Below are 24,522 nucleotides of genomic sequence, written 5' to 3'. Positions count from 1 at the left end.
CAGGCGCATCCCCTCAAGTCTGGAGAGGATTGCTGCTGCCATGGAGCGTGGGCCTCCAAACGCACCACCTGCTCCTGTTGTGCCCCTTCCTCCTCCTGTTGTAACCGTTCCTCCTCCTGTTGTCCCCCCCCCCCACTCCTTCTCCGTCCACCTGCTCCACCAGGAGCACATCGCGTATTGCCACTCCCGGACCCTGACGTGTCCAATCCTGCTGAAGCGCGTGTCGCACGCCTATCAGAGGGGAAAATAATTAATTCTTCTGTTTAAATCTTTTCAACTTTCCATTTTCCATTTGTATTTTTTTTTTGTTCATTTACAAAATTACATTTGTTATTTATATATTTTGCAATGTAGTCTAACACGAGATTACTTTGCTTACCTCACTATAGATGATGCAGCTCTTCTGACAAATAAGCTCTCCTTTCCTGTGCTGCTGCTGGGGTATATAAGTCCTGTAATATTTCCTCATTTATGTCATCAACACATCCACGATTCATGGAAATGTTGTGTAAAACACAACATGCCACAAAGAATGCTGCGACTTTTTGAGGACTGTACTGTAAAGTGCCTCCTGACTTATCCAACCACCTGACGCGCATTTTCAGTATGCCGAATGTTCGTTCAATTACACTGCGTGTTTCTGTGTGTTTTCGATTATGTAGCATTTCACGCACTGTTGCTGGCATAATAAATGGTGTCATCAGCCATGTCTTTAACAGATAGCTGTTGTCCCCTAACAGCCACCCATCCAAGGGGGGATTTCCCTCGAAGATGGCAGGAATGGCAGAGTTTGCCAATATGAATGAGTCGTGGCTTGAGCCAGGGTAATTCGCAAAGACATGGGTGATTTTACAAGTAGCATCGCAAATTATGGGTTCCCTTGCGGTTGATATATTATCAGTGCGTTTTTCTGATGGGGCACGTAGCTGCACATGGGTGCAGTCTATAGCACCAAGGAAACCAGGGAACCCATACTTCACCCAAAACGCCTGCTTCGTTCTTTCCTGGCTGTCAGGTGTGACGGGGAATTGGATGTATTCCCCAGCATGTCGGACTAGACCTGATGTAACTGCATGTATAGCCGAACTTATGGCAGATTGCGAGATGCATCCAATGGTGCTAAGGATGTACTCCATCTCACTGTGCAATAGAAAAAATTATGAGCAAGCGCAACTTAACTGGTAAGTTGAAGAGTAAGGTTTTTAATGAACTTACATGATGGTAAAGGTGATTTCGTAGTCTTCAGAATTTTGTTTCCTGGTTCTTGACGGACAACCCACTTTGTCAGGTATCCTTACATACCTATGTGTCTAGTGACTATTGGTCAAACAGGTTAGTTTGATCCGTCAATTCTACAATTAGCCTGAATATTTTGGGTAACTGTGTACGCTAGATTTATGCCTATTTTTTCACAGCTTCATGGACACCACAATGATTTCCCTCGTGTGGTAATATTTTTCCTTGTAATTATGTATGGTTTGCAAAAATGGGAACTGCTTCCTTGTAGATGAGAGAAGCAAAGTGTATGCACGTTGTGCAAACGCTACATTATGGCCAAGCATGCACCCTTCCCTAATTTAAGGACGTGCGTCTGTGGAGGGAAAATTCCAATGTGCGTCGAATGCAAAATAGAAATTAAACAAGCGCCAGTGTACAAAGTCAATTGCGCTTGAGTGCAAGATAGAGCCCTCAGTGTTCTTTGCCCAGTCCAGTTTGTTATCCAGGTAGACTCCAAGGTATTTGTGATCCTGGACAACATCCACAGTCACACCGTTGATGGAGATGGGTGTGGGGGCAGATTTCCTCCTGCGGAAATCCACCACCAGCTCCTTAGTCTTGGTGGAGTTGAGATGCAGATGGTTAGTTGCACACCACTCGAGTCCGCAACGCCCCTGTAGGAAGATGATGGCATCCTCCACTCCTAGTCTCGGCTGGTAGGCAAACTGAAGAGGGTCCAGTGATGAGCTGACCAGGGGCCGAAGAAGTGACAGGACCAGCCTCTCCAGGGACTTCATCAGGTGAGACGTCAGCGCCACCGGTCTGTAGTCGTTGGAGGTGCTGGGACGCGACTTCTTCGGTACTGGTACCAGGAAGGATGTCTTCCACAGCACAGGGGCCCTCTCCAGACTCAGGCTCCAGTTGAAGATGTGCTGCAAGACTCCACTCGGCTGGGTTGCGCATGTTTTGAGGACCCTCGGGCTGACACCGTCAGGAACTGCTGCCTTGCCTGGGCGGAGTCTGCCCAGCTTCTTTCTCACCTGTTCTGCGGTGAAGGTCTGTCTGCCGTGTGTGTTTATGGGGGTGGGGAGAGGTGATGGTGGGGGGGAGAGGACAGGTAGGGCGTAGTCAGGAAGGAACGGAGGGGGAAGGGGGGCAGCAGGGCTGGAGGTTTGGAGGTGGATGGTTGCAGAGGAGCTGGGGGAGGGGTAGTCCGGAGCCCTCTCATCAAATCTGCTGAAAAACAGATTCATGTCGTTGGCTTGTTCAGTACCACCTGATGGTTTGTAGCCAGTGATGCTCCTCATGCCGCTCCACACGTCCTTCAGGTTGTTCTGCTGGAGTTTGTGCTCCAGCTTCCTCCTGTAGCTGTCTTTACCCTGTTGGATTCTCTCCTTAAGCTCCCTCTGAACCCGCCTCATCTGCTCCCTGGCCCCATCTCTGAAGGCCATCTTCTTCTCATTCAGCAGGACCTTGAAGTCTCTGGTGAGCCAAGGCTTGTTATTGGGGAAACAGCGTATAGTCACTGTAGGAACAACACTGTCCGCACAGAAGTTGATGTACCCCGTTATGCAGTCCGTGAGATCATCAAGGTCCTCTCCATGCGAATCATAGAGCAACTCCCAGTCTGTTAGTTCAAAGCAGCCCTGCAAAGCTTCATCGGTCTCCTGTGACCATCTCCTCACAGTCCTGGTGGTCACAGGAAGCCGCTGGACTTGGGGCTTATACAGGGGTTGCAGGTGGATGAGGTTGTGGTCTGATCTTCCAAGAGGAGGAAGGGCAGTGGAGCTGTAAGCCTCCTTAACATTGGCATACAGCAGGTCCAGTGTCTTGTTTTCCCTGGTGGGACAGTCCACAAACTGCTTGAAAGTGGGCAGTGTTGCAGCCAGAGTGATGTGTTTGAAGTCCCCAGATATCACGGTGAATGCGTCTGGGTGCCGTGTCTGGGGTCGGAGGAATGTAAAAAACCAGGATGATCACGTGTGAGAACTCCCTCGGCAGATAATATGGCCGCAGACTCACGGCAAGCAGTTCAATGTCCGGGCTGCACACATGCTCCTTCACAGTAACGTGACCAGGATGACACCACTTGTTGTTAATAAGAATAGCAAGTCCCCCACCTTTCCTCTTTCCACTCTCACGGTGACTAATGTCCGCCCGAACAGTCTGAAAGCCATCCACAGTTGCATTAGAGTCCGGAATATGGGCCAGCCTTCTCTCCCCACATGAATCAATGAGCCTTGGCCACCCATGATCCTGTCTCCAGTTCTTTTCCTTCCTTGGAGCAGTTTTGATAGGTACTGACCACTGCAGACCGGGAACACCCCACAAGAGCTGCAGTTTTGGAGCTCTGACCCAGTCGTCTAGCCATCACAATTTGTTTATATGGAATATTTCATTCATTAATGAGTGGCAGTACTTATACTAATTGTAGTAGTACAGTATGGTTGTAGCTTTTGAGGCAGCAGTAGCATTACAAAAGTAAAATAGCAACAACAAAAATACAACTACAACAGTCCAATAAATATTGTTTAAAAACAGCTTTAAAAAAATCATAAAATGACTGACAATTGTTATAGTGATTGGTCTCTCTGCTGAGAGGGACATTCTGATTGGTGGTTTCAAGATGGCGCCAGTGTGTGTGGCCTGCCATCTGTCACTGCCAGTGCTGTGTGTGTTTGTGCTGTTTGTTTCACTTCTTGCTCTGGATGTCGACTCTCTACTGGTGTATGATCGCCAAACTCTGCTGGATCTTCGATTTACTGCCGAAGATGTACTAAAATTGGATGATGGTGGACGTGAAACTTTGAAAGAGGTGTTCCAGCCCCGCGGACCCTGCTCTCCTCGCCCCCGCTGGCACGGGGTGAATCACCGCAACATACTGTGTCGGGCTCCCCGGTCAGCCAACACTGCGGTCCCGCCGGTTCCTGCCAGGATTGGCCTGGTAAATGCTAGATCACTAGTGAACAAGACTTTTGTCTTAAATGACTTCTTCACGTCCCTGTGGACGTCGGGCAAAGGAGGAGGAATAGCGACTGTCTATAAGAGTCATTATAAATGTAAGCAGCTATTGCTGTCATCCTCTTTCACCAGCTTTGAACTGAGCTTATTTGAGCTTGGTCACTCTCACACAGTGTTGTGTGCTGTGGTCTATCGGCCTCCCAGGTACAATAAGGACTTTTTAAATGACTTCTCTGATTTCCTGGCTGAAATCATGCCTAAATATGACCGTGTTCTTATTGTTGGGGATTTTAATGTTCATGTGTGTTGTCCTGATAAGCCAATGGCAAAGGGTTTTGTAAACCTCATTGATTCTTTTAATCTTGTGCAATCTGTGTCTGGACCCACACAAGAACACAGACACACACTTGATCTTGTCTTATCATATGGTTTGCCCATTTTTAACCTAGAGATATGTGACGCAGTGTTTTCTGACCATATGCCTGTAATATTTGAGGCTGCTCTTGCCTGTCATACAGTTAAACCTCGCGCTGCTGCTCGGCGCTGTCGCATTATTAACCCTTCCACTGCTGTTCAGTTCTCGGTTGCTTTCAGTCAGAACTCTATCTTTCCTGAGTCTGTATGCAGTACAGAGGAGCTTAGCTCATGGTTTCACTCCACCTGCCACACTGTTTTAGACACTGTAGCTCCATTAAAATCCAGGCAGCCTAAAACTAAATCTGAGCCCTGGCTAAATGACACGACTCATGCTGTCAGACGTGAGTGCCGCAGAGCTGAGCGCAAGTGGAAGAAGGACAAACTGCAGGTGTCTTTTCAAATGTTTTTAAATTTTACTTATTTATTTTATTGCTTTTATTTTTCTAATGTGTATTTCATATTTCTATTGTGCTTCTATTGTGTTATCTATTAACTATGTTAATCTCTTTAACTTTTTTAACAGGCAGTTTTTCCTTGCCCTTGTCGCCAAGCGCTTGGTCATGGTGGTACTGTTGGGTCTCTGTAAATAATGTTATATAAGGAGTTCGGTCTAGACCTGCTCTATTTGAAAAGCTGTTATGAATTGGTGCTATACAAATAACAGTGAATTGAACATTGAATCTTTTTGTGCAGCACTTTGGAAACCTTGCGTTTGTTAAAATCGTGCTATATAAATAAAGTGGATTAGATTGGATTGGATATTGAGGGTATATTAGGGTTAGACCCTACTAAAGAACTTTTCTTTAGTCATATAGAGTCCAACACAGACAAACTCATTATAACATGACACAAATGGTTAAGATGGTAATTTGAATATATTTGTAAGTAGCAATAGTATTATTTGTAGTAGCTTTGATGATACTGTGATAGTTGCATTAGCAGCTTTTAAAGGGAACCAAAAATGTACTTACTAACCTCCAATGTAGTATTAGGCTGCATTGCATTCATGGTCCAGCTCAAGCACGGCTCCATCATGTTTTCAGGTGTGGAGTGTGTGTTTTTCAGCAGCCTCATAGTTTACTTTTGTTTGTTTGTTTTGGTGTTGAACAAGCATAAATACACATTTGTAGCTAACGTAGATGTGCGAACGGATTTGTGGATGTAATTTACTCGGTCTAATTACTGGAGGCCTCACACGTCTTCTATCTGAATGTCCTAAACTGTGTATGTAGAGTAGTCTATGTCTAAGTTAACCTGTGAAATCACAAGCGCACATTTTTGTCTCTTATGCAAACTGTGATAGACTGCTCAGTGAGAGTAAGGACTGTGCGGCAGTAAGAAAAAAGAAGGTTTTGTTGTCTCCTGTGATTACTCCCTTGAATTGTCATTATAACCAATCAAACAGTACAGCCGCTGTCATATACATGTACAGACTGATCTGAGCATGCAGTGTAGAATCTTTCTTACAGAACAGATTTCTTCTTGGTCTTCGTCTTTCCTGTGTGTCGCTCTGGTAAGAAGCTGTTGTGGTGTTGGATATCCACCTGACGTCCTTTTGGCATGCAGGCACGGTGGAGCAAGAAGATGATGGCATCCTCCACTCCTAGTCTCGGCTGGTAGGCAAACTGAAGAGGGTCCAGTGATGAGCTGACCAGGGGCCGAAGAAGTGACAGGACCAGCCTCTGCAAGGACTTCATCAGGTGAGACGTCAGCGCCACCGGTCTGTAGTCGTTGGAGGTGCTGGGACGTGCCTTCTTCGGTACTGGTACCAGGCAGGATGTCTTCCGCAGCACAGGGACCCTCTCCAGACTCCGGCTGAAGATGTGCTGCAGGACTCCACTCAGCTGGGTTCCGCATGTTTTGAGGACCCTCGGGCTGACACTCTCGGGACCTGCTGCCTTGCCTGGGCGGAGTCTGCCCAGCTCCTTCCTCACCTGTTCTGCAGTGATGGTCTGTCTGTTGTGTTTGTTGATGGGGGTGGGGAGAGGTGATGTCCTTTTGTATCGTAGTGTTCTTTATTTTTGTCTGATTTGTGTTAGATCTAGACCAGGGTCTCAAAGTCAAATTGGCTTGGGGCCACTGCTGGCTTTGTCATCTGAAAGAGGGCCACTTCAATGTTCAATTACAACAGGAAAGTGCAGTGCAGTGTATTCTAAAAATATTTCCATTACTAACATCATGCTTAACAAAAAATGCAAGCGGTTTCCATTTTTATATCATCGTTTTATATAATCTTTGTTTATCACAGCCTCACAACAAATAAAGCCCTGGAAATCTGCTCTCTTCTTAGTAACCGTTCGCATGGATTTGCGGGAACCTTTGTCATTATTTTGCATCAAATTAAATACATTTTTAAAAATAGAATTGTATTTTAATTGTATATGATTGATATTTAACAACTTGAAAAAATAATATTAGTATATTTTTAACGTCATGTCGGCTGGAAGTAGGAGGATGGAGGTTCCAGAAAAGGCCCTCGGGCTGGCAGTTTGATATCCCCAGTCTAGACTAAAAACTGTGCAATAGTGTCCCACTGGGTTGCCACAGATAGGGCTTTTCCATTAGCACTTTTGGCTGTGATGAGTCAAACCAGGCCACGCTGATTTGCATTTTCAGTTTAAACATGCTGAGTTTAACAGAAAAAAAAAACCTAGGTTACAAAGTGCTTCACAATCGTTAAATGGTGTTCATGTGTCGAGCACAAAAACACAAAAATAGATGGGTCTTCAGATCTTGTTGACATCCAGTTACTAATGTTGGCCAGACACCAGGCCTAACAGATAAACAGATAGATAAACAGATAAATAGAATTCTTTATTATCAGAATAACAATGATAAAAACACAACCAAATTGATGGGTGGAGTGCTCTAAGGGCAGCGTAAAATAAAATGGGTCTGAGAATTGACCCCTGAGGCCACCACGTGCACCATGTGGCAGTTAGTGGGTAAAGTTAATAGTGTGTACGCATTCCTGAATGGGCAAACTAGTTCGATGTCCTCTGTGGATGGTTGTGCGGCAAGCCTCACCCCCGACCCTCCATAGCCACTCTGGGCTGGGTTCGCCATCATTGGATCCTCAAGATTCTTTCTGGTAGCTCAAAAAACCGACCTGCACAAGTAAGTTACTCTGTTCCCATTAATAACATCAGACCTCATTAACTTATTTTCTTAGTTAGTGCATCAATAACCAATGACCAGAACATATTTGAAAGTATTGTTGATAATGGAATGAATTACCACATGTAATAGCAACTGGTATTTTAAGCACCAACAAATCTTGTAATCTATAATCAAAGTTTGAAGACTTTTACTTTGCGTTTCATACCAGCAATTGTTAACAGTTCACAGCACGTTTTCGGGACATTTCAGGAAGAAGCAATCTCTGAAAATCTGACGCGACGGCTGCACATACAGTCCTGCTCACCATTATTGGCACCCATGAAGTTTAAGTACATAATGTGGAATATCTTCTGAAAAAAATGAATCAAGTGAAACATTTCTGTTCCATAGAGAACTCGTGTTTGATACAAAAGAGCAAATGATAAACAACAATTTAAAACAATAAACAATGGGAGGAAAAAATTGAAAAACTTAAAGCTTGCTGTGTCACTGGTATTGGCACCCTTTGCTGTAAATCAGTATGGAAACACATTGTGACTCACCTGTGGTAAATCACTAATGAGAATCACCTGTGATAAATTGTCTGTGCCCATGTGACATGAATCAACCAATGAATGATGACTTCCGTGTTTTAAAAAGCCATCTGTTATCCCCTGTTCCTTTGTCACAATGGTGAAGACAAAGGAGCTGTCTGAGGACATCAGAAGTGCGATAATTAGCAAACACAAGACCTCCAAAGGGTATAAGGCCATCTCCAAAGACCTTGGTATCCCTGTTTCAACAGTGCGTAATGTTATTAAGAAGTTTGCCAAGCATGGAACTGTCAAGAACCTCTCTGGACGTGGGGGGAAGAGAAAAATTTATGAGAGAAGTCTTCGAAGGTTGGTGCGAATGGTGGACAAAACACCACGTCAAACATCCAAAGACCTGAAGGCAAACCTGGAACAGTCTGGGGTCATGGTTTCAACAAGTACCATACGCCGCACACTAAAACAAACAGGGCTCATGGGCGAAGGCCAAGGAAGACACCATTGCTGAGGAAAAGACATAAAAAGGAACGACTAATCTTTGCCAAAGAGTACCTGGACAAACCACAATCCTTCTGGGAAAATGTTCTGTGGACAGATGAAACAAAAATAGAGCTTTTTGGCAATGCACACCAACAGTTTGTTTACAGATGGCGCAATGAAGCCTACAAGGAAAAGAACACCCTACCAACAGTTAAGCATGGTGGAGGATCCATAACGCTGTGGGGCTGTTTTGCTGCATCTGGTACTGGAGGCCTTGACCGTATCACAGGAATCATGAAATCAGAGAATTATCAAGAGATTTTAGAGCGAAATGTCCTACCCAGTGTAAGAAAACTTGGTTTGAGTCGAAGATCATGGGTCCTCCAGCAAGACAAAGACCCAAAGCACACATCCAAAAGCACGCAGGAATGGTTTAAAAGGAAAAAATGGACTGTTTTAAAATGGCCAGCAATTAGTCCTGATCTCAATCTGATTGAAAATCTTTGGTATGAGCTGAAATCTGCCAATTCAATTCAATTCAATTCAATTTGTATAGCACCAATTCATAACAGAAGTTATCTTATCTAGGCAGAAACCTAGGACAGATCCTCCGGCTCTAGGTGGTTGGTCGTCTGTCTCGACCAGTTGGGGGGGAGAGAGAGAGAGAGAGAGAGAGAGAGAGAGAGAGAGAGAGAGAGAGAGAGACAGACAGACAGACAGACAGACAGACAGACAGACAGACAGACAGACAGACAGACAGACAGACAGACAGACAGACAGACAGACAGACAGACAGATGCACAGCAACAACAGTATTGGCAATGGCAGTCAAGCAGGACCATGGCAGGAGGCTCCACCAGGATCCATGAGAACCTGCGAGACGAGAAAGCACAAGAACTCCGGGGAAGAAGTGAAGTTAGTAACATGCATTAATGGAACATGAATGAGTGCAGAAAGAGAGAGAAAGAGAGGAGCTCAGTGCACCAGCATAACTAAGGGATGGTTCAGGACTCACCTGATCCAGCCCTAACTATAAGCTTTATCAAAGAGGAATGTCTTAAGCCTACTCTTGAATGTGGTGAGGGTGTCTGCCTCCCGAACCACAACTGGAAGCTGGTTCCACAGGAGAGGAGCTTGGTAACTCTTTGGCGACTACTTTCTCCAGAATCTTAGAGAGGAAGGGGAGGTTAGAAATCGGTCTATAGTTGGCTAAAACCCCTGGGTCAAGAGTGGGCTTTTTAAGAAGGGGTTTAATTACAGCTACTTTAAAGGACTGTGGTACATATCCTGATAATAAAGAAAGATTAATCATATCCAGTAAAGAAGTGCCAATTAAGGGAACAACTTCTTTAAGCAGCCTAGTTGGGATCGGGTCTAATAGACAGGTTGATGGCTTTGATGAAGAAATGATTGAAGTTAACTGATGAAGATCGATAGCAGAAAAACAGTCTAAATATATATCTAAGTTTACATTGACAGAAGTCCCTGAACTTGGAGAGCCACTGATAACTGTTGATGGCAGTTGGTGATTAATTTTTTCTCTAATAGTAATAATTTTATTATAGAAGAAGCTCATGAAGTCATTGCTACTTAAGTTTATGGGGATATGTGGCTCGATAGAGCTGTGACTCTCTGTCAGCCTGGCTACAGTGCTGAAGAGGAACCTAGGGTTATTCTTATTTTCTTCTATTAGTGCTGAGTAATAGGCTCCTCTGGCATTACGGAGGGCCTTTCTATAAATTTTAAGATTATCTTGCCAATGTGAGCGATATTCTGATAATTTGGAAGAGCGCCATTTCCTTTCAGATTTCCTAGCTATTTGTTTTAACTGGCGGGTTTGGTGGTTATACCAAGGTGCTAGTCTCCTTTGTTTTAATAATTTCCTTTTTATAGGAGCGATAGAGTCTAATGTTGATCGTAGTGAGCCTGTAGCACTATCGACAAGATTATCAATTTCAGAGGGACTAAAGTCGTTATAGGACTCTGTTAAATTCAGCCATGGCATTGAATTAAACACTGAAGGAATCTCCTCCTTAAATTTAGCTACAGCACTGTCAGATAGACATCTGCTGTAGGAAGTTTTGCCTAATGGCTTATAATCTAATAGTATGAATTCAAAAGTTATTAAATAATGGTCAGATAGGAAAGGATTATGTGGGAAGACTATTAAATGTTCAATATCAATGCCATATGATAAAACAAGGTCAAGAGTGTGATTAAAACAATGAGTTGGTTTATTTACACTCTGACAGAAGCCAATTGAGTCTATTAATGATATAAATGCATTACTAAGGCTGTCATTGTCAACATCCACATGAATATTAAAATCACCTACAATAATTACTTTATCTGATTTAAGGACTAAGCTTGATAGAAACTCTGAAAATTCCGATATAAAATCAGAGTATGGTCCAGGAGCTCGGAACACTATAAAAATAGAACTGGCTGCAGTGTTTTCCAGTTTGGGTGAGAAAGACTAAGAACAAGGCTTTCAAATGAATTATAATTTAGTTTAGGTTTAGGGTCCATTAAAACGCTCGAATCATATATAGCTGCCACTCCACCTCCTCGGCCTGTGCCTCGAGGAATGTGAGTATTAATATGACTGGGGGGGTGGATTCATTTAGGCTAACATACTCCTCGTGGGACAACCAGGTCTCAGTAAGACAAAGTATATCAATATCATAATCTGATATTAATTCATTCACTAAAACAGCTTTAGAGGACAGAGACCTGATATTTAACAGCCCACATTTCATTCTCTTATTTTGTGCTACTGAGGAGTTGGTTTTAATTTTTATTAGTTTTTTATGTTGAACTCCTCTTGTTTTTATTTCTTTAAATAGTTTAGGTGGTCGGGGGACAGACACAGTCTCTATGGGGTTTTGGGTGGGTGACTGTTCTAAAGAAAGAGCAGAGAAGTGTGTAAGACAGCAGCTCTGCTTCCTGGTCCCAACTCTGGACTGTCAGGTTTTAGAAATAAACTTCGCCATATTTCTAGATAAGAGAGCCGCTCCATCCAAAGTGGGATGGATGCCGTCTCTCCTAATCAGACCAGGTTTTCCCCAAAAAGGCTTCCAGTTATCAATGAAGCCCACATCGTTTTCTGGACACCACCTCGACAGCCAGCGGTGGAATGACGACATGCGGCTATACATGTCATCACTGGTCACATTGGGGAGGGGTCCAGAGAAAACTACGGTGTCCGACATTGTCTTAGCATAATTACACACCGACTCCACATTAATCTTAGTGACCTCCGATTGGCGTAAACGGGTGTCGTTACCGCCGACGTGGATAACAATCTTACTGTATTTACGTTTACCTTTAGCCAGCAGTTTTAAATTTGATTCAATGTCGCCCGCTCTGGCCCCAGGGATACATTTAACTATGGCCGCTGGCTTCGCTAACTTCATGTTTCTGACTATGGAGCTGCCAATAACCAGAGTTGGTTCCTCAGCGGGTGTATCGCTGAGTGGGGAAAATGTATTAGAAACGTGAAGCGGTTGGTGGTGAACTGTGGGCTTCGCCGTTCTAGCCTTCCTTCGCTCAGTCACCCAGCCTCCCTGTCTTCCCGGCTGCTCGGGAACTACCGGGGGATCTACAGAGCTAACAGAAGCTACCTTCGGTCGGACCGCACCGGCTACTGGGGGCTGGCTAACTATAGCGGCTAAAGATATCTCCGTGGTGCGGTGCCGTTCCTCTAACTCACTAAGCCTCGCCTCCAGCGCAGTAAATAAACTACATTTAATACAGGTACCATTATCATTAAAGGAGGCAGAGGAATAACTGAACATCTGACACACTGAGCAGGACAGAGGAGAGGGAGAGGGAGAAGCCATAGCTAACTGCTAATGCTAATGAAACTAACGTGTATGAAAAAACTTTGAAAGTAGTGAAAAAGTCGCTAAAAGAAGGAGAAACTCCGAGTGTTTAAGTAGAACTAGTCTACGTTTAAATGTTAAGCGGGTAAATAACCGCTGTAACGAGTAAAACAAATTTAGAGTTAGCGTTCACTGACAGAGCTACAGCACCAAACAGTGTACACAGAGCAGGAAGTAAACCGGAAATGAGTCAGTACGCTTACCGTAGCACGTCACACATAGAGAACATCAACAATAATCGATGCCATTGGGGTAAAGAAACCTGCAAACGGTCAAGAGCTTGAACAATTTGCAGAGAAAGAGTGGGAGAAAATACCAGCTGAGAAGCTTATAGATGGCTACAAGAAACGTTTGGAGGCTGTCATCACTGCCAAAGGGTGTGCAACCAAATATTAAAGAGGGGTGCCATTATTGCTGCACATGCTGTTTCTTCTTTTAAATTACAATATGTAAGTTGAAAAAAACATTTTTTTTTGTTAAATTACTTTGGACCTCCCAATTAAAAGATCCTGATATTAATTTGGTACATTTCTATTTATTTCTGAAGATATTGTAGAGGTTATGCAAAAAATGAAGGGGTGCCAATAATGGTAAGCAGGACTGTAACATTCTCTACCAATCCTGATAGAACGTTGTATTGTGCTCTAGTGGATTGCGCACCCTTGTGGAATAACATTGCAACTACACCTCTTGATAACATAAGGGTTTAGTAGCCCTATGTTTCATATGGTTTACAAACTGTTTTCCTGTGCCTCAGGATCATCCTCTGCTCACCTGTCAGCCCGCTCAACTCTCCATCTGCAGGCTGTGGAGGCGGCTGTGGCTGTAGCGGGTCGTTCCTTAATCCGAAGGTTGTGGGTTCGATCCCCGGCCCCTGGTGCCACATGTCGAAGTATCCTTGAGCAAGATACTGAACCCCAAATTGCTCCCGATGCCGTGCATCGGTGTGTGAGTGTGTATGAATGTTAGTTTCTGTTCTTTGCCATCACTGAGTGAATGTGTGTGAAAGGGTGAATGTGGCACGTAGTGTAAAAGCACTTTGAGTGGTCGGAAGACTAGAAAGGAGCTATACAAGTACAGGTCCATTTACCGTTTACCATTACCAATGTTCACTGCTGGGTGTATCAAACTCTTACCCGTCTACCTTCATTCCCGGCTTGGCTTGACTCAGCACAGCCACCCTCCATTCTCCGTTTACCCTGCACCAATCCTCAGCTTTTGCAATTAAGTTCTGTTTTGGTCATTTTATCACTGAGTCTCTGTTCTACATTTGGGTTACTTTTTATTTAACATTTACTCTTTTTAAAAAAATTCCTTTTGACGTTGTAGAAGAAGAAACAAGCTTTAAGAGTCTGTAGACAATGTTCCAGTCAAATCACCACTGACTTTAGAAGATGTGAAAAATATTATCTCATAATGTTCGTAATTAATACCCAAATTATTTAGCTATGTCTAAATGTATGGGATTATGAACCCAAATTCCTGAAATTAGGTGTTTTACCCTAGTTAAATCATGGTATTGCGATATGAACAATAGGAAACAAATTAGGATGGAACATTGTCAGGAGTTTAGATCTTCCTGAAGACATTTCATTATGTTATAAAGAGTTCTACACAGACAAAGAAAGGTGAATATTCTTCTTGTTGGCGACACAATTAAGACAAAAAGGACCAGACAAATATATATTGAACCAAAACACCTGCAGCCCAGTAGTGCCATTGCCTCACGAAAGTCAGAACAAACTTTTAAATTAGGCCTTGTAGTTCTTATTTGAGTGAAGTTTCAGCAACTGGATTGCTTATTTCAAAAATGTGTTCAGAAACAGATTTTGGTGGACTGCTAATGTAAAATTAGTTTGCGCACGCTGAATGAGTCCTGTGTCTCAACTATTTTTTTGTGGTCCCCAGCAAAAATAGAAAAGGGTCTGTTCATAGTTATATCGACAGTATACCAACAACACTTTTCAAACACTTAGTCAATGTCTATATGTGTATATGTGCTCTGCTAGTCCCCTTGTTGCCTTCCCCACCTGTGTTAGCACCCCATACCAGAGGTGGTTCACCTGACTGTTGCTGTTTTGCTCAGAAGCTAGTTTGCTTTGCTCGTTTAGCCTGTTATGCTTGATATTTGTTTGTTCTGCTAATTTATTTTCGACCAGCTGGGTGGTTGTTTGTAATTGTTTTTGTATGAGTGTTATTTCTCTTTCAGTAAAGCAGAGCACCATATTGTGGGGAGGCTAGGCACTCGTGGTGAGATCCCCACTCTTGATGCATGTGAGTGAGAGCACTGGGACACATCTGTAGACTGCACCTTTGTGCTGTGAGGTTTGCTGTGTTTCACTGAAGGTGAATTAGAGGTAGCACCCCTGGGCACTCCTCAGTGTAGTCTGCCTCTCTACAACTGGCCTCAGCTCACTCTCCTTAGTTTTGATTACTTTAGGTTGGACTAATTCATTTGCTTATTAATATGAAGGGTTTTAGATATTGTATAGGCCATTTGTTTTATTTAGAATAATTGTAATAAAGTATTTTTAATCATCACAATGTGCATTTTAGACATTTTTTTTTTGCTTCTTAAAAATCTTTTTCAGCAGCTCAAGTTCCCTAATACTTCTGTGTTAATGGATTATGGCTCCCTATCTAATGCTTCCTTATTAATGTAACTACACATCAGGGCTGCGGCAGCTACAGAGATACCATATGGAAACAGCAAGAACTGTGGTCAGCCTGGGCTGTTGGGTTCAGCAACGCACCTCTGGCAAAGCTCTCTCCACTGCAACCCCTCAGCTCACTGTGACCACCACTATCTTTCAATCATAGTGGCGTAAATAGTCTCATTCAATAATGAAATGACGATTGGCCAGCTGTGTTGAGGTGAGAATCTGATCAGACATTGGACTTCTTCCCATTTTGAGCTCTTTTTTATTTGGTACACAGCTACAGTATTTCTGTCACTACTTGTGTGTACAAACCAATGACAGCTCTGACATCTCAAAGCCAAAACATCTCAATCGCCCTCTGGTGGCTGAGTGCAGTATAGGTCATAAAGCCTGCTGCCTCCATGGGTACATCCCAAGTCTCTTATTCAACATTTCCTCGCTCCTCGATCCTCACTTGAACCAGAAGTTGTTCCGGTCTGCCATCTTACAGGCCATCCTAGAGCGCTCATTTCTGCACCGAGGATTGAGGATTGACGCGCACCTTTATTGGATATCAGTTATTGATTGGACACTGCAGCTGATCAGACGCAGAGATAGTAGAGAGTCTGTCTGTCAACACTTTTTACATCACTTATCGTAATTTCCATTCAGTCACATGAGGCTGATAATTCCTGAGTCAGGTTTGATATGAGTTACAACATTTAACATTTCCCTGAAACATTTAGTCTAAAATGTTTTCCAATGTTCAGAAAATGCAACATGCATGTGGATGCAACTACGCGACATGAGACACAACTCGTGTTAGCAGATGGGACATGGGACAACAATCAAAGTACACGTCAAATAAATTTTTCCCAAAGATGGTTTCTGGCATTTTAGGTATTCCTTATCACGCTGATAAATCCTATAATAAATCCTGCTGCTACAGTGTAAGAGACACACACACACACACACACACACACACACACACACACACACACACACACACACACACACACAGACTGACCCTCCTTTTCTGGCTACAACTTCCTGTTTAAAGGGCAAGAGACCTTTAAACACCTCAGAGAGAGAGAGAGAGAGAGAGAGAGAGAGAGAGAGAGAGAGAGAGACTCTCTCTCAGAGCTGTGCTGAGCAGCATGTGGATGAAAGCAAGAGGAAGATGTCTCTCCAACATGTAAAAACACACAAAGATACAGAGTCCCTTTCCTCCTCCTCCTGTGGTTTCTGCTGACAATGGGCTCCTTCTGCTCGGCTCTGGACAGGAAGATGGCTGTGGTGACGGTGACGCCACATGAGGAGTCACCAGTTCAGACAGTGACAGGTCAGTCATTTTCTATCTTAGTTGTCTCTGACATAAACTTTCAAAATCCAAAGGCTCACTGTTGCACTAAGGTTGGACTCCATGCTCATTCATTGCCTCATCATTCTGATATATGATGATTTGATTCTGAGAATATTTGTGAAAAAGGCTGCAATGGCTGCAACGTAAGCTAACATTATTGCGCCTGTATGTAATATCGCTCGCCACCAGACTCCATAGACAAAGGTTGTAATTTTACCTCACAGATCATCGTAACTTAATTCAAAATGGACAGACATAAAGTAACTAATCAACAAACAGTCGTTCTTCATCTTTCCAGTGTTCAACAACCACCATCTCTTGTTTGGTCAAAATAAATCCTTAAGTCATCAATGTAGTTGAAAAAAACAGCAGTTGTAGTCACTTTAAAACTGAAAACATCACCCACCTCACCCAAATCAGCCATGCCCTTAATTATACATAACTTCAAGCCTTAATATAATTTAAACAGATGTGTTATATTAATGATGTTCATCCTGTACAGTTGTCATGAACGGGGAAATTAGCTTAGAGACCTGTTTTTTGTACCAAGCTGTAAACATGTTTATTTCTGCTGTAAAGTTGGACATTTTAAAATGAGGCGTTATGGAGATTGACTCACTGCTGTAGCCAGCCTCAAGTGGCCATTAGAGGAAATGCATTTTTTGTTACTTCCATGCTGGCTTCATTTGCAAGTAGTAGATATAATTTTAGGATAATTTTCAACTAACTAATTGAACTTTTTGTAGGGAAAAACACAAATAAAATGATTATTCAAAGCACATTCATTTTGTCCAAAAATATTTCTGGGTGGGAACCTTTAAGACGTAGTAAATAAAATGAATAGTGTGTTTGTCAGATAAAGGTCTAAAAATAAATAGCATGTCCCTCAGCTCTGTCGATGTTGTTCTACTTGTTGCCTCAAAAGCCTTTTGACAAACAAAGACCTGAATATATTACTGAACGCACACACACATATACACTCACACACTCCTCCAGCCGCCCACGCAGTTGTCTTTAATTGTCACTTCAGTGTTGGTTCTGATTATGAAGAAGCAATTAACAGTCAATTAGCCAGCTGACCAATCAGACAGTCCACTGTTGCCATGAGGGTTTGTTTACAACCACAAGAGTACCTCTGTTGGACAACGTGGACACAATTGGACTGTGACACACACTAACGAACACAGGATTAGGTTTTGGTCTGAGGACAGAGGAGCACTGCTGCTGTGAAGTCAATCCAAAGTTGTAAAAAGCAGAATCAGTTTCAGGATCTGAAAAACCTTTAAACTCGACTTCAGCAACACCCCCACACCAACACAGACCCTTATCATAAGGGCTGAAAATACCCCTCAACAGTCTGCAGCAGCTGCTTCTGTTCTCTTCTGGTATCTTCTGGTCTCCTGTCTGGTCTCCTCTCATGGTTTCTTCTGGCTCATGGCCTTGTCTCTTCGAGTCTATTTTGTTCTGCCATGATATGGAGCTATTATTGTAGCAAAACTAATTACAATTGTGTGTGGAAAGTTGTGTAACTGTATCTCAATCTGTGTGTGTGTGTGTGTGTGTGTGTGTGTGTGTAATCAGATTTGTAAATGTGTAAAAAATTTACAAATCTGTATTCAGATTTGCAAGTGTAATGATATTTGTTCACGTGTGGACAAATCTGTAAATGTGTGGACAAATCTGTAAGTGCGGACATACATATTAATAGTTGGAAAGTCTAAGTATTTGCTCAAAGAGCTGGACATACAGACAAGTCATTGGTTACAACTTGTGTTGTTTTTGGCGGTCTGTTTTAATTTTAGTTTTAGTCTAGTCTTTGTGTCAAACTGTCATTTTAGTTTTTATTAGTTTTAGTCACGTTTATACTCTTTTTAGTCTAGTCAAGTTTCAGTCGACTAAAAGTCTGAGCATTTTAGTCTTATTTTAGTCAGAATTATCCATGACTATTTTAGTCTAGTTTTAGTCGACATAAACTGATGACATTTTAGTCTAGTTTTAGTCAATGAAAATTGTATTTTAGTCTCTTTTTGGTAATGCAATTCTATTTAACCCAATTAATATAGTACAAGTACCTAGTATAGTATAGACAAAACCAAAATTTTCTTTAAGTCACCCATTTCACAAGTCAAACAAGGTTATCTTATTATTATATTATTGTTACCTTATAGACATACACAAACATACAGTCTGCAGTATATGTGTGGAGTCAGCTGTGGAAAAGCGTGATACGCCCAGATCAACTGGTAATAGCCTACAACATTTTACCATCGATCATGTTGCATCTACACATTTATCTCACCAATCACAATATTATATAAATGACAGCACATTCTTTCATCCAAATTAGGCAACTGTCAAATCTCCTTTTGCAATAGGAACAGAAATTGGACTACACTCTACAAATCCGATTCACATGTCACAACTTTGTGGGATTTTGAATAAATTGGACAGAGATTATAAGATGTGAGAGAATTGTGGTATTATATATAGAAACAGTCAGTATATGTTTAATACCATCTTGAAGTAGAGTTGTGGCAAAGTATTATATGGCCAGATCAACTTGTGATGCAACGTCTGTTTACCACTGATCATGTTTCATAATAAAGTTTACGGACTTTTATCTTTTATTTATATTCTATACATGTCAGCAAAATCTTTCAACCAGAATAAAAAAAAAAAAGAGTGGTATAAGTTCAGTTAACTACGTACAGGTGCGTGCATGGGGGTTGGGGTGGTATTTTTGGGGTGTTTAAGTTGGTTGGAAAGAGTGTTGAAGTAGTCAGAATCTTAATTTCCCGGTTAAGCAATAAGGTGTCCTCAAAAGCCACGCCTACGCACATCTGCATCAGTATCACCAGGTAATCCAACCACCAGTTAAATTGTCACACCGGGACCAAACAGACTCCGGACCGATTGAAGCAGTTTAACAACAGGGAGTACAGTACCGAGGTAGTTTATAGCGGATCTGGGGATGAAGGAGACTCTGGGGGTTCAAGCAGGGGGGACGGGAGAGACATGCACACTGAGCTCAGCTATCCCCAGTACCCAGCTAAAGTTAACTAGCTAGCTGCATACTTTAGCAACAATAAAGCTAATGTTATCTGTCCACAAGTAAAACAAATCACAGAGAGATGAGGCAGAGAGCAGCCAGAGGACATCAGAGGGAAAACCAGATAATAATTTCTCCATGAAATATCACCCACTTTCACCAAATCAGTGAATAAAGTTTAAAGTTGTGTGTTTGTACCATTGACAGTATATATAATGTTAGCATTTTCCAACCTAATTCTAGGCTCAAGTCAAAATAATGAGTAAGTATCTCATTATTTTGAGAAAGTTTCTCATAATGACTTAAAGAATCCTTTTTTTCCCCATCACATTGGCGGAAATGGGCTTCCATACAAATATGTTTTTTTTCAGGCCCATTGGATTCTTGCAAATACCATTAGGAGCACTAGGAGGAGCCAGAGGAACCTGATTTTTTCACAGATTATCTGTCTCATTTACTACTGTCAGGATATAGTTAAAATTTCAGTGAATATAACAAAAAAATAATCAATATCATTTAATTCATTTTTCAGGTATCTGTACATTACTTTAGTATTTAATTTAGTATTTTAAGAACTTTTTACTTTTTACAAGCCCCCTCATTAAAAAAAAGATCTGTACTTTATACTCTTTACATTTTCAAAACAGACTTACCACTTAAGGTTTAATCCATTTGGGGGCAATTACCATTACTAATTTGCATCATTGCACGCCTTCCCAGCATCAAACCTAATGCATATCACGACCAATGATATGTGACAGACCAAACAATCAAGAGGGGAGACTCGACCATGTTTGAAGTTTCAGTTAGCTTTGCACAGAAACAGCAGGTTGAAATGTCCTTAAAGTGCTCTTTAGTTTATACTTTGGACATTTCAGAACCTGTACTTTTTCACTTTTATTTAGGTAAAGAAGTTGAATCAGTGCTTCTACTGGAGTAAAGAATGTGTTTACCTTTGCTAACTCTGAAAATCAGTGAAGGTAAAACTGAAAAGTTATTCTAACACCTCATTAAAGGACAAAGTTGTCTGCTTTCAGACTGTTAGAATTGCTGCTGTGGATCCTTTTAATTTCAGGTTTGTCTATTTTTAGGCCTGACGTCTCATGCAATGTGCGAGGGTCAGTTTTGTGTGGAAAATTCCTCTGAGGAGCAGGTGGAGGAAAAACAAAAGGACGGCTGTGGTCAGAGAGAAAATGATACACCATTATCCAGTGGCACTGCACTTTATCCACTGATCTACTTTATATGCCTCCATGCCAGCCACAGCCGTTGCCATTGTATTGTGTATCAGGTTTGTCAGTCCATCAGTTCATTCCATTCCTGTGAATGCGATAGCTCAGGAATGCTTTGAGGGATTTTCTTCAAACTTTGCACAAACGTCCACTTGGACTTATTGGATTAGAATCTGGTGGTCAAAGTTTTTGGTCATAACTCAAGAATTTATGCAGCAATTATGACAAAATGTTTCACAGATGTTTAATGGGATACAACGATCAAGTGATGACATTTTATATTTAAAAAGTCAAAGCAAATGGACTCTACCTATATAGAGCCTTTCTAGTATTTCGACCACTCAATGCACTGTACACTACATGCCACACTCACCCCATTCACACACATTCATACTCTGATGGCAGTGTATGAATGTGCAAGGTGCCAACTGCACTCCAGAATGGAAACTAATCATTCATACACACTCAAAGTGTGTCTTGCTAGAGGACACTTTAACATGTAGTGAGAGGAGCCGGGAATCGAACCACTACCCTTCCAATTAGTGGACGACCTGCTCTACCTCTGTTGGTCTCACAGTTGGACTGTTGGACTCACAGTTGGTCGGACACTGAATTGGTGACAGTTTTGACTCAAAGGTCAAAGGTCACTGTGAACTCAAACTAGAGTTTTAGTCATAATTTAAGAATGAACTGTGACGACAGAATGAGTAAACAACAAGTAGCACCGTACGGGCTTTCAATCTCATCCAATAGACATACAACAGAACAAGAACAACAATAGGGGTCAAATCAATTTGGTTTATATAGCCTTACCTCCAAAATAAAAAATGTACCTCAAGGGGCTTCACAGTATGTACAGCAAACAACACCCTATATCCTTAGGCCCTTGACTGGGATGAGGAACAACTCCCAATAATAGAAGAATCAACAGGAAGAGCAATGGAGTGTCCAGTTCTACCCTGACCACAGAGCTGGCCTTCCTTACCAGCTTGTTAAGTCTGCTGGCCTCACCCGAGCACACCACAGCAAAGAACAGAGTGCTGGCAACTACAGACCGGTAGATCTCCAGGAGGCTGTTGGACAAACTGAAGGAGTCACTTCAAGAAGAACAGTCTTCTTCTGCCTTCAGTTTTGTGGTCCAAATCAATAAAAACTTGACTCCACTCTCTCCACTTCCTCTCCCTGGATGATAACTGGGACAGGGTGCTTCCTATTTCTCTGGTTGTCCACCACAAGCTCTTTCGTTTTGCTGATATTGAACTTGAATGTGATTGTCGTTGCACCATGTGATGAAGCTCAGTCCTCTATAAAAACAGTCAGAAGTGAATAGTGAATACAGCATGTTTCTCACTGGAAATTATAGACTAGAATCATATATGTCAATATATTGATTATGATGATAGTGAACTTCCATTTCAACCAAAAAATACAATAAATACATTTTATTGATTTTAATTCTGGTTTACTCCATCATCAGTCACTTGGGCTGTCCATCGCCTTTTTTGCATTCTCCTCCAACCTTACGGTACAGTAGTATCATCAAAGAGTTTCAGTTTCGAAAATTAAGTCACAAATCTGTGAAACTTTGTGAAAGAGTACCATAAGTTCAACAGCTGAAATTCTTGCAGTGGTAAAAACAAATTTCCTTCCTCTTCCTCCACCAGGGGACTCTCTACAGCAAGGCAAAGCAGTGAGTCGGCTGCAGCATCCAATCAGGAACAGGTGCAGCATCAGGAGGCGTGTCTGTGGACCCACCAGTCACTGTGCTCTGAAAAACCCCAAGACTTGGTAAAAACTTCAAAGCTTTATTATTGTCACATTCACAGAGTTGCAATACACAATATGCTATTATTATTATGCTAATTCTAGTATAATTCAATTCAATTCAATTCAATTTTATTTGTATAGCGCCAATTCATAACAGAAGTTATCTCAGGACACTTTTCAAATAGAGCAGGTCTAGACCGAACTCTTTATAACATTATTTACAGAGACCCAACAGTACCACCTCATGATGGTACTGTTGGGTCTCTGTAAATAATGTGTAAGCATAATAAGCACTATAAGCACTTGGCGACAAGGGCAAGGAAAAACTGCCTGTTAAAAGGCAGAAACCTAGGACAGATCCTTCGGCTCCAGGTGGGTGGTCGTCTGTCTCGACCAGTTGGGGTGAGAGAGAGAGAAAGAGAGAGAAAGAGAGAGAGAGAGACAGAGAGAGAGAGAGAGAGACAGACAGACAGACAGACAGACAGGTGCACATCAACAACAGTATTGGTAATGGCAATCTAGGCTCCACCAGGATCGATAAGAACCTGCAAGACGAGAAAGCACAAGAACTCCGGGGAAGAAGTGAAGTTAGTAACATGCATTAATGGGACATGAATGAGTGCAGAAAGAGAGAGGAAGAGAGGAGCTCAGTGCACCATGGGAAATCCCCCGATAGTCTAGGCCTATAGCAGCATAACTAAGGGATGGTTCAGGACTCACCTGATCCAGCCCTAACTATAAGCTTTATCAAAGAGGAATGTCTTAAGCCTACTCTTGAATGTGGAGAGGGTGTCTGCCTCCCGAACCACAACTGGAAGCTGGTTCCACAGGAGAGGAGCTTGGTAACTGAAGGCTCTGGCTCCTGTTCTACTTTTAGAGACTATAGGAACCACAAGTAGCCCAGCATTCAGAGAACATAGTGTTCTAGACGGGTAATAGGGTACTATGAGCTCTTTGAGATATGAAGGGGCCTGACCATAAAGAGCTTTATAGGTGAGGAGGAGAATTTTAAATTCTATTGTAAATTTTACAGGGAGCCAGTGCAGAGAAGCTAGTACAGGAGAGATGTGATCTCTTTTTCTAGTTCCTGTCAGTACTCGTGCTGCAGCGTTCTGAATTAATTGAACGATTTTAATGGACTTATTGGGGCAACCTGATAATAAAGAGTTGAAGTAATCCAGCCTTGAAGTAACAAATGCATGGATTAGTTTTTCTGCATCTGTCTGTGATAGGATGTCTGTCTAATTTTTGTAATATTACGTTAATGAAAGAAGGCAGTCCTAGAGGTCTGCTTCATGTGGGAATTAAATGACAAATCCTGATCAAAGATAACGCCAAGATTCCTGACAGTGGTGCTAGAGGCCAAGGTAATGCCATCTAGAGTAACTATATATTTAGACAGCGAGTCTCTAAGATTTTTGGGGCCAAGTACAAGAATTTTGTTTTTTTCTGAGTTTAACATCAGAAAATTGCAGCTCATCGAGGATTTTATGTCCTTAAGACATGTTTGGAATTTAGATAATTGATTAATTTCATCGGGCTTGATTGATAGATATAACTGCGTATCATCTGCATAACAGTGAAAGTTAATGGAGTGACTCCTAATAATTTTGCCTAAAGGGAGCATATATAAAGTAAATAGTATTGGTCCAAGTACAGAACCTTGTGGAACTCCATGACTAACTGTAGTATTTATTGAAGATTCATCGTTAACATGTACAAACTGCGAACAATCTGATAAATATGACTTAAACCAGCTTAGTGCGGTTCCTTTAATGCCAATTTGATGCTCAAGTCTCTGTAAAAGAATATCATGGTCAATGGTGTCAAATGCGAGTGTAATGCCCCCTCCAGGGGAAGCC

The 24,522-nt window shown here is 42.1% G+C and overlaps 1 protein-coding gene and 1 long non-coding RNA gene across 2 annotated transcripts in view; one reads left to right on the top strand and one right to left on the bottom strand.

Moving 5' to 3' along the window:
- LOC127365353 (uncharacterized) overlaps window positions 1-24,522 on the bottom strand; it is a 131,692-nt gene that overhangs the window by 60,799 nt on the left and 46,371 nt on the right. Inside the window, exon 2 of the mRNA XM_051403376.1 lies at window positions 9,323-11,057. Coding sequence (XP_051259336.1) covers window positions 9,790-10,731 — 942 coding nt within the window. The 5' untranslated portion in view covers window positions 10,732-11,057 and the 3' untranslated portion in view covers window positions 9,323-9,789. The remainder of the gene's footprint in view (window positions 1-9,322; window positions 11,058-24,522) is intronic.
- Window positions 11,166-15,154, top strand: LOC127365396 (uncharacterized). The gene is made up of 2 exons (XR_007885199.1): window positions 11,166-13,059; window positions 13,368-15,154. It is a non-coding gene; the product is annotated as an uncharacterized LOC127365396 (long non-coding RNA).

The sequence above is a fragment of the Dicentrarchus labrax genome, unplaced genomic scaffold, assembly GCF_905237075.1.
Source record: "Dicentrarchus labrax unplaced genomic scaffold, dlabrax2021, whole genome shotgun sequence".
Classification (NCBI taxonomy): domain Eukaryota; kingdom Metazoa; phylum Chordata; class Actinopteri; family Moronidae; genus Dicentrarchus; species Dicentrarchus labrax.
This window is presented reverse-complemented; position numbering and strand designations above follow the sequence as displayed.